The sequence below is a fragment of the Gallinula chloropus genome (genome assembly GCF_964237585.1).
Source record: "Gallinula chloropus genome assembly, chromosome: 6".
In the NCBI taxonomy this organism is placed as follows: domain Eukaryota; kingdom Metazoa; phylum Chordata; class Aves; order Gruiformes; family Rallidae; genus Gallinula; species Gallinula chloropus.
Genome location: NC_140091.1, coordinates 12,878,239 through 12,896,240, shown reverse-complemented (window position 1 = coordinate 12,896,240; position 18,002 = coordinate 12,878,239). Strand labels below are relative to the sequence as shown.

At 35.7% G+C, this 18,002-nt stretch overlaps 1 protein-coding gene across 2 annotated transcripts in view; it reads left to right on the top strand.

Moving 5' to 3' along the window:
* Positions 1 to 16,055: 16,055 nt before the first annotated feature.
* The window catches only part of ZZZ3 (zinc finger ZZ-type containing 3), a gene marked incomplete at both ends in the record, with an annotated part of 30,282 nt that continues 28,335 nt past the window's right edge, over positions 16,056 to 18,002 (top strand). For both annotated transcript variants that reach the window (XM_084265930.1, XM_084265929.1), the window contains one exon: positions 16,056 to 17,566. In XM_084265930.1, coding sequence (XP_084122056.1) covers positions 16,056 to 17,566 — 1,511 coding nt within the window. The remainder of the gene's footprint in view (positions 17,567 to 18,002) is intronic.

Here is an 18,002-nt window from a genome sequence, read left to right as displayed (position 1 = left end):
TGTTAAGAGATGTTCGGAGACGTTAATTCCATGCTTACAGAGTTGTGATATTTTAATAAAATTATTTCAGTGATAACAGGAAAAAAAAATACTCTGTCAATAGTCTGGAGATGATACAAGTCTGATCGCTCTTGATTTCACTGCTGTCTTGAGTCAGAGTTGTAGAAGGCTCTCACAAAACTGAGCAAATGTGTAATAAAATAGAAGCAGAAATTAATTTTCAGAAATGCAAAGTAATGCATGAGCATAAAACAACTTCAGGCAAAAAAAACCCCAACTCTGACTTTAAATAAGTTAGAGCACAGGAAAGTGTTCTGATAGACATTTCTGTAAAAACATCAACTTGGTTTTCGCTAGCTGTCAAAAAAAGTAAATAGTGTTGAGTATTATTAGAAAGGGGTCATAACAGAAAGCATTGCTATTCTACAGAAAAAATCCATGACATACATAGGACATGCTTTGAATATGATTATCCTGCACTGATCTCTCTGCTAGTCTTAGTACAGAAAAAGGCAACAGGAATAATCGAAGGTTTGGGATAGCTTCTCTATGTAGAACATCAAGGAGACAAGCCAGATAAAATACTCGTTAATTCTGGGGGTATGCAGCAGAGGTATGTCCTTAGGTCTGCTATGCCATACATGGTCACTGTATTTCAGTACTTCCTGTGTTTCTAGATACGGTGAAACAGTTTTTTACAGGTATGAGGTTTCTTCTGTGTCTTTTTTTCCTCCTGTTATCAAGAAAGGAATGTGTTTAATTGCTTATTGCCCTAGGAAAGATAATATGTCATGGCTTTATAAAGGCTTTGTATATTCGAGATATAGCAAAGGCTGCTTAGGGGATATATTATTACTGTATTTATTTTTCTTCTTTTATGGCTACAGCATGATGCTGTGGGTAATAAAGTTCTTCATAGCTTTCATATTTTTTACAGCAATTTTAGATGTTCTCTAAGAGAACTGACAATCAGTTATTTTTTCATAATATTTTTTAAAAGGTTAGGCAGTTTTATGGATGGCATGTAAATTACATTTGTCAAGTTAATCCTTACTTAATGCTTGATGTCAGTTCTTCAGAGGTATTCAGTAAGGAATAGGCATAGCACTTGCTTTGACATAGCACTGTTGAATCCCTTAGAATGGTTTGATAAAACTGTGCCTTAGAAAGTAAGCTGTTTTTAGAACATCACTGGAAACCTAAGTGATTTAATTTTTTTTTTAAATAGCTATGTAGAGTCTTCTGCTTGATATCTTTATAAATGCAAATGTGCATGTGACTGTCAAAGTGAATGGATGTGATTTCTAACTCTATATCGATTACTTTCAAATTGATACTATAACGTTTCCAAACTCTAAGGCAGACTCAGAAAGCTACTGGTCAGTTTTATTTTTTTTTCTCCTGTAAGAAATAAACATTTGGAGTATTCAGTTCTCTATAAATTAATGTTACAGAGGGATAAAAACAAAAATAAAAATCCATTTTACATTATATTTGTGTAAGTCAATATATAAATCCATAGAAAGTAAATAAGTAGTTTAAGCTTCATCTAATTTCTTCAAATTAGAAGCTTTTAGTGAGTTGTCACTTGATTCAGTGTGTGGCAATCTGGTAATGCCTTTCGGAGGCAAAGCCCATGCCTGTGGAGAGTGAGGACTGCAAGTGCAGATTTTGTACTGCCATGATGGGTTAGCCATTTAGGAAACTCTGAACTCTGGCAATCTGCTCATGTTTGCATGGTAGAATAGGTATGGAAACGGCATCATTCACACTCGCTGACCTAGCATCTGGCAGCTCCTTCCTGTTGCCTGATTCTGTGATAAAATACGGTAGCACTCTATTCCTTTGTGCTTGTGCTTTGAGAAGTCTCTAGTGGCTGAACTTGGAACTTGACTAGTATTTCTGTGTTTCCTCAGTCCTTTTACCTGCTGTTACAGGGCAATTGCAAGGAATGATAGGATAAGCACCTCCTTTTTAATTTTGGAAATAGATTTTTATTAAGAATTATGGATACTGTAAACAGACATGTATTTTTATATAAATGGTTAAATGCTCTAATTGTTATTTTATTAAAATGTGGTTATAATTCACACTGTATTACTAACTGATGAAGTATAAAATAAGAGAAATAGTACTGTAGTCTTATATGGAGACAAAGGATGAAAATCAAACTGTCAGAAATTACTTTAGTTTCAGAAAATTAAAATGAGAAAAGGCAAGATGCTGTTAAGTCTCATGTTCTGTTGGGGTAGATAAAACTGTAAACATATAGCTAGGTTGCTAGTACTAAATGTATCAATTTGAAACATGTTTGACACTGTAGTTGAAAAAGACATACTTTGTTTATGTTTTAGCTTTCCATCATTGATAATACCTTGGAACTTTTTCTTTATTTATTCTTGGGAAAACATGTATATATAGGCAAGGCCATAGAAAGTGAAACAGAAGGAAGGGGGAGCTCTGAGTAAAACAAAAAACATACAGTTGAAAGCAGTGAGGAGAAAGAGTTGAAAGTGAAGTTACTGTGAGAGTTCCACCGGATGTTTAACCTTGCAGCCTTTCCTTTTTGCCAGGTTATGGGTCTTTATACCTGTTTGTAAAAATGAAAAATTAGAATTCAGTTTCACAAACACATTGGTGGGATAGCCTGAAGGCTAAAAAAAAAAAATAGGAGCTCAAGGGAAGACAGGGAAAATTAATGGCAGAGAAATCCATTCAAGATTTGTAAATAGATAGAATCACATATGACTGAAGAGGACCGTGAGCTAAAAATAGTTGGAAACTGGAAAGGTTTTGTGTCAGCAGCTCTTCCGTAGCCATCTGCTTGCGGCTGCTGTTGGAGACAAAGTACTGACTGGGTAGACCTTTGGTCTGACTCAGTGTGAGGAAAGAGGTTTGAAATTAATAAAGTTCTAAATAATTTATTTGCTTTTAAAGTTAATGAGGAAGAAGTTTTGAAAATGGGTAGTTAACATACAAAAAGGAACTGAGTGTACACGTGCATAGGTGACAGGTATGTTCATGTGCTTAGTGATAGGTAGTGGTAATGATAGGTTAGCCCCTTTTGCTCTGTAAATGCAGTGCAGTATCTCAATATCCGGAGCACGGAACTTATTTAGAATGTGCTTGATAAAGTATTCAGCAAGTGGGAAGGGATAATAGAATTGGAATGAGTTTTTCAGTTTGTAGTCAGTCTTTTAATTTTATTCCTGAATAGTGAGCATGGTTTTGAAAATAAATTGTCTCATGTAGGTTCAGGAATTCATAAACTGAGTATTTCAAAACAAAGCAACTCTGAAAAACAGCAACAATCAAAGTGTAATACCTGGGTATTCCTTAAATCACAAAATTGAGTAAAGGAAGCAAAAAGGAGAGCATACAGAGGATAAGCTGTAATTGTATTTCAGCAGTGTGTTGACAGATTAATGATGGGTTTAGAATACCAGAGTAAAATCTCAGAAATGCTTAGAAGTGCGTTTTAAATCAATAAAATATTTATATTCAACAAGTTAATAGGAAACCTGGAGAAAAAAGCCAGTTGATGTGTAGTTGTGCTGTATGAAAACTTTTACTCTTCTGGCTGAATTTTTCAAGATAATTAACTTGTGGCTTTTCAAGATGAAAAAAGTAATGAATTAGACTGGTCTGAATTTTTACTGTGCCAAAGGCTGAGGAAACTGCAAAACCGATGGGCAAGCCTGCGTCTTAAAAAATGTAAGTGGATCAACTCTAAAGATTAAAGGGGTCATAAGAAAAGCAAAGACCTGTAGTAATGGTAGAAAAAAAATACTATTCTGGGTTTTTTACAGAGTTATATTGGCATTTTATGCCAAAGTGTTCAAATTTTTTAAAGGTTCATATTTGGAACATAAGCAGTACCTAAAAGGCTGAGATTTTAAATGTAAAGGCAGGCCAAACAGAACTTTCTTTGTATTTGCAGTTAGTATTGCAAGTATAGGCCAGGCAGATCGCAGAAAACCCAGGAAATGAAATGCAGCTTATTGTTTATCTGTGAGCGCACTGGCCTACAGAGGCTTTCTGAGCTGAACAAGAGGAGAAAGCAAATAGAATTCAAGCACAAAAGAATTGCACATGATGCAATCATGGTCCTATTTGAATTATATATATTAGTATAAAAATGGAAAATAGCTACTTTTAAACATCTGTAAGTAGCTGAATGTAGACAGAAGCACCTCAGACAAAATAAAGTAGTAATCGAACTGGGACCACTCTTACAATAAACTTTGGGGTTTTTTTAAATCAAGGCCTCTATTACCAATAGGTATGCTGTAATTAAGAAGAAAAGTTTTGTGGTAATTTTCATACTGAAAACTTTGTTTTCTGTGCCCAGAGACAGGATAGCAATCAAAGAGAAAGTCGCTGGTCATGGTTACTTTAAGAGCTTTTAAAAAATGCAATTGCTAATGCACTTAAAACACTTTCAGTATTTGCCAGTTGAAACTTCAGGAGTCCAAGTACACTGAAATATGCAGAATGGTCTTTTTATTCAGAGCACTTAGATACAGATGAACAAAGAAAGGGAACATTAAACTCTGGGGGGATATGAAACCTGTCTGCCTAACAAGTTCAGTGTCAGTTGCAAAGCAGAATATGGAAAGAATCTAAGAATAAATTGTAAGATGTTGTTTGTAAGTGCTGATACCTGCTGTTCTTTCAGGATGCCCAAGCCCTGGGGAGAGAATTTCTGTCAGCCTTCAAGTACTCCTGGGTAGGCAAAGCTCAGTGTAGATGGTGCTGACGTTGCTAGCAGTCTGGTCAGTGTATGTATTGGCCACACCATCCTTCAGTTTGGAGATGGCCAGAGGGAGAAATGTGAAGTTTTCAAAATGCTGGAGATGTGGTGAAGTGTTTGGCAACTGGGTTGCATTTAGGACTACTAAGAGTCAGCCATTAGGAAACAGTTTTGCTTGTCTGCTTATAGAATGACATGCTTATATCCTAGAGCAAGTCAAAAATTGTTATCAGAAGGAAAATAAGTGGATAGACTGTTTTTCAAAACCAGAGATAATTGGAAAAAAATCCTTCCTTCTTGATTTTAAAAATTTTTATTCCTTTGGGGACAGAGAGCATTTTCAATTTTGATGAAAAATTAAGAACAAAAGCATTTTAATTCTGATGCAGCACTCAAAATATTTTACAGGAGGTGTAAAATGTTTCTGTTCATGCTGCTTGCCTTAGTACCAATGCAGCAGCACTTCTAAGCACAAGCTGTGCAGAATACCTGGTTGTGTATGTGTAGCACTGCTCTATCTTCAACGTCAGTGTTGGTCTCTAGGACAGCCTTCTGAGGCTTATGTAGCAGACACTGTAATTTTGCATATACAAAGTATATTGATTGGTGTATCTCAAATGCATACCCTTGACTGAAAATCTGGGATACGAATACATCCTATACAGTGTTTCATACAGTATACACATTACTGTGTACTCCATAGGGTAGCATTTTTGCAGTGACTGTTCTGAAAGTAAACCAAACAGGGTAGATATTTCCAGTGTAGTAGTCTCCAAAAATGAACAGGCTGGTTTATCTTGGAGATTTTAAGAAAGTAAAGGAGCACTGGTTTTCTTCATCAGTTTCCTTTTCATCTGTATCTATTAGCAGGGTTATTAAGTACTTGATGACCCCTTACAGTTGCAGCCTACCTGCTTGGTATTTTCCACATATTGCAATAACAACTTCATTAGGAAATAAATATTTTTTCTTCCTATTTACTGGTACAAAATTGGTATAAAACTACATTGTAGCTGTGCTTAAAACATTAAATACTTTTGGAGTTTATTTTGCTAGAATAACGCTATTCATACATGGTTACTGTAATCAAGTTACTGTAATTAATTTTATAATGAGCTTTTCGAGAACTTGTGTAATTCAGTGTATCTCAAAGATGATAGTCACATGTTTTGGTAATCCTGCACAGGAGCTGTTCTTTGCACAACAGCAAAGCTGTTAAGCAGTAGAACGGTTTCAGGTGAAGACTGTATTATAATTTAGAGAGGGACTTCCACCTAGGATGATACAGTGGAGTGGGAAGGCAGAGCGAGAAGGCTATAGAGTGATTGCCAGTAAGTGAGGATAAGCATGAATTTTTGAACCAGGAGATGAAAATTATTTGCATAGTCTGGTTTTAGTTTTCTTGGCAAGTTAATAGATCAATTAGTAAGTTCAGTAAGGGTAGGGCTACTGCCTTTATTCATGGCAAGTGAAATTTGTATTAAATTATGTTACAGTATTTTATTTTGCGTTTTTCTAATTAGATGAAGCAGTATGTGGTGGTTTGTTGACATGTGGGATTAGTTTGTTGTTCCTAGGGCTTTGGTACCATTTTACAAAGCTCACATCTTCACTGTTCGTTCTGGCCACGTGAACCCATCCTTGTGCTGCAGCACATTGACCTTTAATATGACCCGCAGGAAAAAATGATCCAATTTGACCCATCTGAAAAGAAGAAAAGGTGGTATTTTCATCTCACACCTATTTGTAGATTCATTATGTTGTATAGTTCTACAAATATTTGTGTTGACAAAGTTGTCAGAAGTATTTGTGACATACAACTGGAATGAGTGCCAAGGTGACGTACATAAATTAGTTGTGACTAGGTAAGATACAGGGTTCTGCCTGTCCACTTCTTCCAGTTATTCCCAGTTCCATTTTCCCTCTTTCATAGCTGTGATGTTTCTGTATTCTACCAGTTCTTCAGGATTTCCAGTCTTTTCTCTTCCTCCAGTCATCATCCACTCACCTTGCTAATGTAGCTGCTCTCTCTCCCTGTCCATTTGTGTTTATCATTCCCCTTAGCCTGCCTTCATCGCAGCTCTGCTGGGCTTTTTCTTTGGCAAATGCTTCTCTATGTCAAATCACAATTTCTTGCTCCAAAACATGGAGTAGAAAAACGTGAAGAAAAAGTAAGATTTGTCTTAAGCAGTAAGAGGGTTTTAAAAAAAATTCCATATTTGAGGAAAGAAATGACTAATTATTTTGACTGAGAATTGAGGGAAGAGGCAACGGGGTGGGAGTATCAGTCTGAGGCAGATGCTTCAATGCATGACTTCAGTGCAAATTCTAATTTGGCCGAGATATAAGAAACCACAAGTACTTTAGGGTTTGTCTGTAAGGAGAAGAAATTTGATAGAGTGGTAACTTTTCTGGAGTTCTTCTGTACAGGTACACTTGTATAATTCAGTTAGTTTTATATGAAGTAACTTTGCAACCTTGTCTTGAAATGTTTGGCTGGAAAAGGGGTGATGCCTTTATTGTACCTATCCACCCAATAAATTTCCTTATGTAGGTAGCTCAGAAGTATGATACACAGTGACATATATTGGTGCAGTGAGCCATTTTGCTAACCCACTGCTGACAGGGAGGGGTACAAAGGAACAGATGTGCATTACAAGTTATTGTCATATAACTTGCTGATTTGACCTTTTTCTTTATTTTGAGGTTTTAGAGAGAGGGGTCAATGTAAGACAGCAATGGAGAGGAGGTTAAGCCTTTGTTTGTTTTCAAACATCCTATTATTTAAATACCAGGTTCAGTTCACTCATCCTTTACTTTTTTTTTCCTGCTGGGATGTACTGAAAACATTTTTTTTCCGTAAGATGATTCTTTCTAATTTTTTTTTTTCCTTCCTCCTAGGTTAGAATAGTTTTGTCTGGCTTGGCAGACCCATCTGTTTTAAGGAAGAAAATGAGCATATTGAACTGCCCATTCTGGTTCTTTGCAGTTTTAGTGTTTGGTGGAGTGGTTGCAGTTTTTTAAAATTGATGATAATTTCTTCCTACTTGTAATTTTTTCTTTTTTCATTATTTCTCTTTATTTCATCTTGCTATCCTTATGGATAAGATAAAGTAAATTTAAGTAGTCCCATTCTAACAAACTGTATTTTCACCATATATAATCTAATCTTACTGTGTCGGATATAGCTGAAATCTCAGAGTAATTCCAGACCATGGAGTGTCATAAACATTTATTTATTTTCACTTTTATTGCATTTAAACTTTCATTATAGCTTTAAGCTGCTTATTGGTGTATATTATTTCAAGTAAGATCTTTGTAATGCTTTTTGGTGGAGATTTTTTATAATTTGAAAGTATTGCTTATTTCCAAAATCAGAAAAATATAGTGCTTTCTTCAGAAAACTGATTTCTTGCTAATATAGTTAGGCTAAGCTTGGTATGTGTGGGAAGAGATGCTGGCGTACTCTAGATGTGATAGACTGGTGAATATAATTTGTTAAATGGAATTCATCCCTAATTTAGTAATACCACTTTGCTAGGAAGTGATATGCATTATATGTGGAAACAAACCCAAGTCCTGATAATCTGAAGTGTGTGCAGGTTCTGTTCTGTTCAGAGATGCTAACCTGTAGGCAAATAACTTTTGTAAGGGATTAGAGCCTGTCTACAGAAATAGCTTCTGCTCTCTTCGTTTTATACAATAACCTTTCTATTCTAGAAAATTACTGTTTTAAATAACATGCTACTGCTCTGCTGAGAGTTTTAAGAATTGCTATTTTATACCACAGAGATATACCAGTTTTATTTATTAGTTTGTCATCTATAAATATTTTTTGCTTTTGAGATACACGCTTAAGCATTACTATGCATGCTTAAATTGTGTGAAGTCTGATTTGATTGTTCCTGTGTAACTGAAATAATGTGGTCTGGAGTCTGTAGCTGGTAAGAAGAAAGATAACAGTGTAGTGATCAGGATGACTGTAGGCAATCAGAAACTAAAAGGTTATTGAGGATACCTTTGGTGTAATTATTTGAGGAAAATGCAAAAAGAAGATGTGACTTTGCTTCTTGACCCCCACCCCCAGGCCATAGACAAGGCCCTGCAAATGATTAAAGATTGTGTGCATGCTTAGTGTATGGATGCAGTAATCAGTTAAAACGTGTTCATAATAGGAGTTAATGAGAAACAGATTTGTGGTAAAAGTTACACTTTTTCTCTGTTAAACCAATTGTAGAAGAATAAGTTACAAATTCAGGGTCAGGTCAAACTCAGGTTTTGTCAACTCTTGAGTCTTGGGAGAAGTGAAATTTAGAAAATTTTGGCCATCAGTTTTGTATCTGCACTGAGATAGAGCAGTAGCAAGTTTGTTCCTAGTGAACTGATGTTTCTTAAAATGAAACTAGTGGCCAGTGGATCAGGGTGATGTCTGAGAGATTCTGAAAGAAAGAGACGATGTTTCTACGTTCAGAAATATTGCAGACTTTGCTGTATTCTTATGTATAGTCATAGTTATATTAAGTACATTGTAATAGCAGTCTAGAAAATCATTAGCTCAATGGAAGCAGGATTTCAAAATTAAACAGTTTGGGATGAGATACAGAATAATTTGAGTGTCCATTGTCTCAACCTATCTAAATTATGTACAGTCTTAGACTCTCAAATGATGCCATATTACTGACATTGATACAAATTTGTTTCAATTTAGTTTCTTTCCCAGAAGATATTATGCTTTTTGGTATTAGATATGTGTAAAAGTGATGTTTCTTCTGAAGTGTTATGGTTTGAAAAAAATAATGTAAAATCTGACACACACTTTTAAAAGAATAAAATACAATGTTTTAAAAAAGGAATATACGTTAAGTACTCCCGAGCTCTGATGACAGAAATAAGTATGAGCAAAGAGTTTTATGACTGAAATAAAACATTCTGCAATATTCCTTTCAGCCAGAGGCAGGCCAAGGTCTCACAGATCTAGGGCAGAATGAAAATGAAACAGGAGAGGGCAATTATATGTGTGTCACATTTGCTCTTGTAAATGGTAGCCACACCAATAACAGATAGTATTTCTGAAGTAATTTTGGGATTTACTGCAGTGGGAGACTAGAGAATGCCACTGCTATTGGGTCTTCACAGTTGCAGTATCAACACTGGAAAAAAATTAATCTTTATCACCATGCAGTATTATCGTTGAGCATGAATGGAAACTGATTTTTAGATGGGACTCAAAAGAACAGGAAGGGAACAGATTATTTCTATTCATATAAGATGATTCACTATACTCTAAATGAGAGGAACGAACTACTCTGTTTTCTAGAGTTTAGTTGTGGAAGGCTGTAGCTGTTGCCCATTTTAATAAGCAGTGACATCAACTATTGGAGACTTTCTGCTGTTGCATGAGTCTGTTTCTTCCCCACCACCATTACAGTAATTTGTTTTGTTTAGTGCTGTGCGTAATGTTAATATATCCATCATAAGCACCATGTATATATTTGTATATATAAAGAGCAGTACCACACAAGTAGAGACTTCTGCTGCTTTGAGGTCCCGTGTGCTGATACACCAAGTATGTTCATATATTGATAGATTTTATTTAATTTTCTAGCTAAGGCCACATGGAACATACTTTTAACTGTTCATATTTTTGGGGTGCCTTTGTAATGGTCAACTTGTACTTGGTTCCCAGATACCCAGTACTGGTTTAGTCCAGTGAGCAAGGTTATCCTGTGTATTTAGGAAGGAGTTTTGTCATTCTGCTGCCTTTAGGTGTTGGTTTCCATCCTTATGCAAATTTGTTTACTCTGTCAGTCAAGTTTTTCACACACATAGTTCAACCTTTACTAGCTTTGCTAAGTAGAATTCTGGTCAACTTAAATACAAATTCTAGTCTAATTATATGACTATAGTGTGTTATCAGTACAGTCCACCTAAATCTATGTAAAGCTTCAAGGCTTCTCAAATGCTAAAACACATTTAGCATTTGAAACTCCATCCTATGCTGTCATCAAATTCTTGATTGTTATGTAAGCTGTATCAACAGTTTCTGTAAGCAGTCAAACTTCAGTCTTGCTCTGAAGAAGTTCATACTGGTTGATGTGTGACCATTCCCTATAAGGTTTCAGCATCAACACTCACTCACTGACTTCTCACGCAGGTCCTTCCCCACAAAAGATAAATTCAGAATCCCTTTCTTGCCTCAAAGCTTTGCTTGTCTGCATTTCATTTTACTTTCACCTGTAAATTCTTCATTTTTAGTGGGCTTTGCAAACCAGGTCGTGTTGCTTCTTATCTGATTCTTTCTCTTTAGACTTAATAGTCTTTATTGAAGTATTGTCTGTCTTAAATGTTTATGTGGTTCCCTGGAGAGTGGCATAGACCTAAAGGCATCTTTAGTTGCCCTTGTACTCCTTATTCCAACTCATAAATATCTTCTGAGTTGCGTCCAAAACATTAAATTACTCCTGCATTAAATTTCTCTGCCATGGAAGATGTGGTTGTAAAATATAAGGAAATAATAGTTTACGTTGAAGACAATTTTTTCCAAGGAAATTTCTGTCATAAGTTATATAATTGTTTACTTAGTAAACCCTTGGGAATGTTGTTTCCTAGTTCATAATGATTTCAGTGCATAATGATTAAAGCTTTCTAATTCTAACCCACCCACCCCCACTTTTGAAGCTGCTAGTAAACAAGAAATCCTGACTAGGTAAAACTTTTTTACCCCCACCTTCTTTCTCCTCTTGTGCTTACACTTTCTTTTTGCTGTTTCTGAAATGCTCTTGCTGTCCCCAGATATGGCTTAGGCACAGTAGGGATGGTGTCTTTCCTGCTGTGAGTAAAATATGGTTGTTTGGGGAAAAGAAAATTATGGGAGATAAAAGTGTACAAATCTGAGGAAAGACTGACATGACTGTTTCAGCAGTTGCTGAAACAACTTCTTCAAATGTTTTTTACTTCTGGACTGGTAAAGCAATAAAAAAAATGGAGATTTGTTCTCCTTCTGATTGATTCACTGTTACAATTTGTTTCAAGCTTTTTTCTGTATTTTGTATTTTTCCACAGTTACTGAGCTGTGGGGTTTTCTGTTGGGGTGTATTGTTTGGTTTTTACAATAATATGTCAAAAGTACCTCTTAACTTTTGATATCTATGTACGTGCCTATGTGTCTTTCCTGTCAGTTAAAGGGATCTATAGGAAAAACAACAATAGAGGTTTAAGTAACCATGTTCCACTGTAGTAAAGCCAGAAGAAACTGGGTGGGGGTGGGGAGGTGTAGGACATGGCACACAGACACGGTCTGAAGTCACTTGATAGTGGAGCTTTTTCTGGAGTTCATCTCTCACTGTTTCTGGTTCCAGTCCTGGTATGGCTAAGTAGCAACTGTTCCTTTTTCTTCATTCCTTTCAGTCATTTGCCTCTTCCATCTTCCAGTGTTTTCCCTTCCCACCTTGTTCTTCTTTCTTTCTTTGTCTTTTATTATGGCAGTTCTCTGCTGTTTGTTAAATTGAGAAATTCCACTGAATAATTGAAATCTAATTTGATTTAGTTATCCAGGTAATAGAATTTACAGTACTTCATGTAACATCGTTGTATAAATATCTTTCATTATTGAATTTCATTGTAAATAGACATAATTAATCTCTTTTCCTCTTGTTTGGCTTAGTTTATCTTTTGAATTGTCAATGTAAAGGAGAATTTGTTTTCTGCTCTTACCACTATGAAATCATAAGCAGTTTGAAAGTATGGGCATTTTTCAAAGGCTTTGGACTTAGATAATCTAAGTACAGTAACTGTGTAGAAAGAAAAATGTGGAAAAACCATCGAGCTTGTGTTTTGCATCATGAAGTTTCTGAATTGTCAACATGAAAATAGAATACGATTCTTAATGAAGTTAACAATTTGAAGAAAGATTCAATCATCATTGTTCTGTGGTGATTTCTGGTACCTACATTGGACTCAGGGTTCTTAACTGTGATACCTGGTGTGGTTTTTTCAAGTAATAGCTGTTGGGCATTGGCACTGATGCCCAAACTCTGGAGACAGCAGAGAAAGTATGGTGTGGCTTTTAGATACATAGAATTATTTCTGTCTTTCACTATTTAACTCTACCCGAGCCTAAGCCAGCACAACAAAGGTAGTATACGTTGTTTTCCTTGGGTGAAGAATAGGTTTAGTATGAATTCTGGAAAGCATTTTGCTTCCCTCTTGAAGATTTTTATTCAGGGATTTGAAGCCAATATAAGTTTCTAGTCCTGCTCAGTTGATTAAAATTAAATAGCAGAAATAATTGTTTTTCACTATGTATCTAATTGTAAAGTATATTTGACAATAAATTTCATAGTTCATTAGTTGTAGTTACATCTTTCACTACTTGGGTTTTTGTGTCTCTTCAAATATCTTCTGAAGTTTGAACACCCTAACACACAACACTTGAGAATTCATTTGCTTGCACAGCTTTAGTGTGATACAGTCTATCACTTAAAAATAACCAAGAAATATATTTTACATTTGAAACCTGAATTAGCATTTCACATTCTTAATTACTTTATAGCATACTGTTCTGTATGTAGGACACTTATAATGCTGATAATTACTTCTTAAAAAAACTTGTTACTCTTTATATTTCCTGTTGCATTCTTCTTTATTTTTAGTGAACTAATTTTAAAGTTTTATTGATGCCTTTGTCTTTTTCTCAACAGTTTTGAAAATCCTGTTCATGTGATGAGATAAACTAGTAAAAAGGCAGTTGGATTACATCATTGATATTAGCAATGGTGATTGATATTATTGGATTGGCACAGTGAGAGTCTGCTGTATGAAATGTCAGAAGGTTATATTTCTTCTCTTTTTGCAATGGTAAGTTTTATATTTTATACTAAGTAAGTAATAACTCTTTAACTTGTGATGTAAAGTGTGTTTTATTAAAAAGTAACACACCAGCAAATCAGTAAAGATTTCTCTCTTACATATAATTTCTAACGTCTGTCTTGTTCACCAGTAATTACTTACTAAAGTGTACGTTGGAATTTGGTTTAATTTATTTTGTTGGTATCAATTTGAAATGTCAATTACTCATCCTTAATTTGTGTTAGCCTTAATTAGAACAACCTAGGTGAAATGGAATATGTAAACACCTAAATGGTCTAAAATAACCCTGTTTTTATGTTTGGCTTCAACCCTTCAACTTTTCTGAAGGCATTGAGCTTGTGTGTGAAAGGCAGGAATATACAGGCAAGTTTAGCCATGTGGAAAATAGGTATAAAAACCATTTTAGGCAACACATAATTACATGTTTTTTTTCTCAACTACTGATTTTTTTTCCCACTTGTTGTTTCTTGTATTACTTTATATTTTCTCTCAAGATAGAGTTCACTGGACATCTCACACTTTATCCTGCATTGTTACTTTTAAATGGAGAGAATCAAAGTTAGCACTAATAGCATTTTTAACCTGTAGCCAGGAATCCAAGCAGTGCACCTTCCCAGGCATTCATGCGAGGCAGCGGGAATAGCTGACAAGCTATTGTAGCAGCACCAGTCAATACAGTTTGGAGAAGATTTGAAAATCCTGTTTTGTAATCACCTTTTCTTCATTACCCAAAATGATGTCCTGGCGAACACAGTTGTATCTAGGACTATACCAAGCAATATTTCTGGGATACATTACTTTCATTAAGAAATACTATTTGCATTACGAATACCTAAACAGACAATATAGTAATTGGTGTTAATTGACAAACAGAATCGTGTTGCTTAAGAGGTGCACTGTACTGGTGTTGTCCTGTTCTCTCTTTTCTGCTCTAGGACCATCAGACACACAAATAGTAGATTTGCAAGATTGTGAAATTGTAGATTATGCTCTTTTTTTTCTCTCTATTTTGTTGAAGGTGAAAAATAGCTATTGAAACAATTCTCCATTTGTAATTTTCAGCCTTTCTAAGTAATATGAAAAAGGTTTGATTCCGTATTTAAAATTCTAAGTCTTCACATACATCAGTTGAACAGATTTATGAAATTTGGTAGCTGGCATTTGGGTAGGTGGAAAAGGGAAGGTATGCCATTATGTACAAATGTGGGTCTATTCATTATCATGGATATTGTGACAGGTTTGTGGTGCTATGCAGTTTGACACATTACATTTTTAAAGATGAAATTAGTAGAAGGATAAGAATGAACTGAGTTCTATTAAAAATGTTATTTTGAGATTGCGCAAGTTGAAAACTCCTACGTTTCACCCCAAAATCTGAAATACAGGCATGCTCAGACTGAATGTTTTAAACTTAGCGTGGAGTCTGAATTTACTTAAATCCAATGTAGGTGATGATTCATCTGACCAACTGTAAGAAAAATTTAAAAATAGAGAAGACTTGGGAAACACCCTTCTGGTACCTCAGAGGAGATTACTGAGAAGAGCCAGGCTTTTTGTTGATGTAAATGATGCAGAAATATGGGAGGCCCCGCCTTGGTATAAGGAAAAATATTTTCACTCTGAGGACAAACACTGGAAGTGGTTAAAATGAGAAGTTGTAGAATATCGGTACTTAGAAGTTTTCAAGGCCCAGCTGGACAATATCCTATGTAACTAATTCTGAATTTGGTCTCGATGTTTATTAGAGCGGGAGGTTGAATCAGATTGCCTCTCAGAGTCCTTTCCAACTTAAATGATTTTATGATTCTGATGCAGGTGTTTTAGTTTAGTTAATTTTTGCTGCTAATGACTAACTTTTTAACTGGTGTGGGTTTTTTTAATTAGTCTGTTTTTTTACTTATGAGTGATTTATTTTTGTCTTAAGCAAAAAGTGATCAAGGAAACACGATTTAAATTGTTTCCTCCCTAGTGTGTTAAACCATGTAACTGGAAACTGTGGGATATTAAGAATGTGATTTGATACCTCTCATTTGACCAGATAAACTTAAGTAATACCACCAAATACTTTATATCATATGTACTATACATAAAAATAGTGTAGACTAGTAACTGGAGCCTAACTGGAACATTCCAGCTTTACATAAGGCATAAATAAGAACATTCGCATACAAGTACTAAAGCCAGAACAACCACAAATACTGAATCAGCTGCTTTATAGCTTAGATGGAAAACATTTTAATGGCCTATTTTATTGGCACAGAAAGAAATGGTATTGAGACATTGCACAGGCATATTCAGTTTTACATTAGGTACATTTCTGACAACGTATTCCTCAGTTTGCTATGACTGTTTTTTTGACTGTTTTGTTTACTATTTTTTTCAGGTTTCCCAATGAGTGGATCATGATGAACATACTTTAGGGACTTGCCATAGTATGGCTGCTTCTCGATCTACTCGTGTTACAAGATCTACAGTGGGTTTAAATGGTTTGGATGAAAACTTTTGTGGTAGAACATTAAGAAACCGTAGTATTGCTCATCCAGAGGAAGTTTCACCCCATCCTCAAATACGTTCAAGGTCACCAAAGAAGAGGCCAGAGTCTGTGCAAACACAGAAGGGCAGTAACGGTGGAAGAACTACTGATTTGAAGCAGCAGAGTGCTCGGGAATCATGGGTGAGCCCTAGAAAGAGAGGACTGTCTACTTCAGAGAAAGACAATGTTGATAAACAAACTGTGGAAAATTGTGAAAAAAAACAAGCAGAATCTGTCTCACCGGTTTTGAAAAGAATTAAGCGCTGTCTACGTTCGGAGGCACCAAACAGTTCAGAAGAAGACTTGCCTACTAAGACAGAGAAGGAACCATTGGAGCATAAAAGCTTGGTGTCGGACAATGATGCGGTCTCCACAGGGACAAAGCGAGCTTGTCGATGTCTTATATTGGATGATTGTGACAAAAGGGAAGTTAAAAAGGTGAATGTCTGTGCAGAAGGATTTAATAATTCTGCAATAGTTGACGAGATTGCAGGCTATCAGACTGTCAATGGAGTTGGTGAGAGAGACTCAAATTCTCTTAACTGTGATGACTGTCAGCTTGATGGGAACACTCAGCAGAACAGTGCTGGTTCCTGTACGCCCAAGGACAAAACGGTAGCAGAAAACGGAAACTCATTTGCCCATTCTTCGTTGTTGCTTAATAGCAGCAAGGAGGACAGTGTTGTAGACCATTATGTGCCTTGCACAAACTCTCAAGAACAGGTAAAGTTAGAGGACCACAAAATAATAAATGACTGCTTGCCTGAGGAGCATGCTAATCAGGCAGATGAGCCAGCTACAGGGTCCTTTTCTGAAATCCAGTCATCTTTGTTAAGGGATTCGGAGGAGGAGGTAGATGTTGTGGGAGATAGTAGTGCCTCTAAGGAACAGTGTGCTGAAAACACCAATAGCAGCCCGAATACTCATCATGACAGTGCATCAATCTCAGGTGAACCTGAACCACATTCATCAGTGCTGGACTGTGTTTCAGCTCAAATAACATCTATGTCGGAACTTCAAGAACACAGATATACATTGAGAACTTCACCACGAAGGGCTGCCCCTGCCAGAAGTAGCCCTACTAAAAATAACTCTCCTTGTAGAGAAAACGGGCAGGTTGAGGAAAATAATCTTAGTCCCACTGAAAAGAATGTACCTGTAGGTATTAATAATATCAATGGATCTCCGAAAAATTCTGAAGAAATTAAACAGAATGAAAAAGAGAGAAATTGTAATACAGGAGATCGTGGGAGTGATGGACTAAGAAAACCACTTTCTGAGGCTAGGCTTGTTGCTGGATATGTACCATCTGCCAAAGAGAGTGCCAACATCCACACTGCAGAGGATGATGAGGAAGAGCCTGATGTATATTACTTTGAATCAGATCATGTGGCATTGAAACACAACAAAGAGTATGTGTAACTATGGTAACCATGAATTCTGCTTTTGTTTCTTACCAAAAATATATAAATTAATACGTATTTAAAGTACTTTAAAAAATTTAAGTGCTTTATAATTTTCATACTCTTCAGTCTTCATTTTTCTTCCTTGTTTCTACCCCAAGCAAAATTAAACTCTATTTAATATGCAGTATGGTACAGCAATGTGTTTTATACATTTCTAGCAATATAAATTCTTTAGCCAGAAATTGTTGGGTCTGTTATCTCTTTTCTCTAAAAAAAAAACCAAAACAACCAACTAGCTGGAAACAAACCCAAAGGAATCATAACCTTTAATTAGAGTTCTGTTATTTATCAGCATCTTCATTAGGCACAGCACATATATTTAAGAATTTAAGGTTGGATACCTGTTTTCAGAGTGTTGTGGGAAAGATTTAACATCATTGTG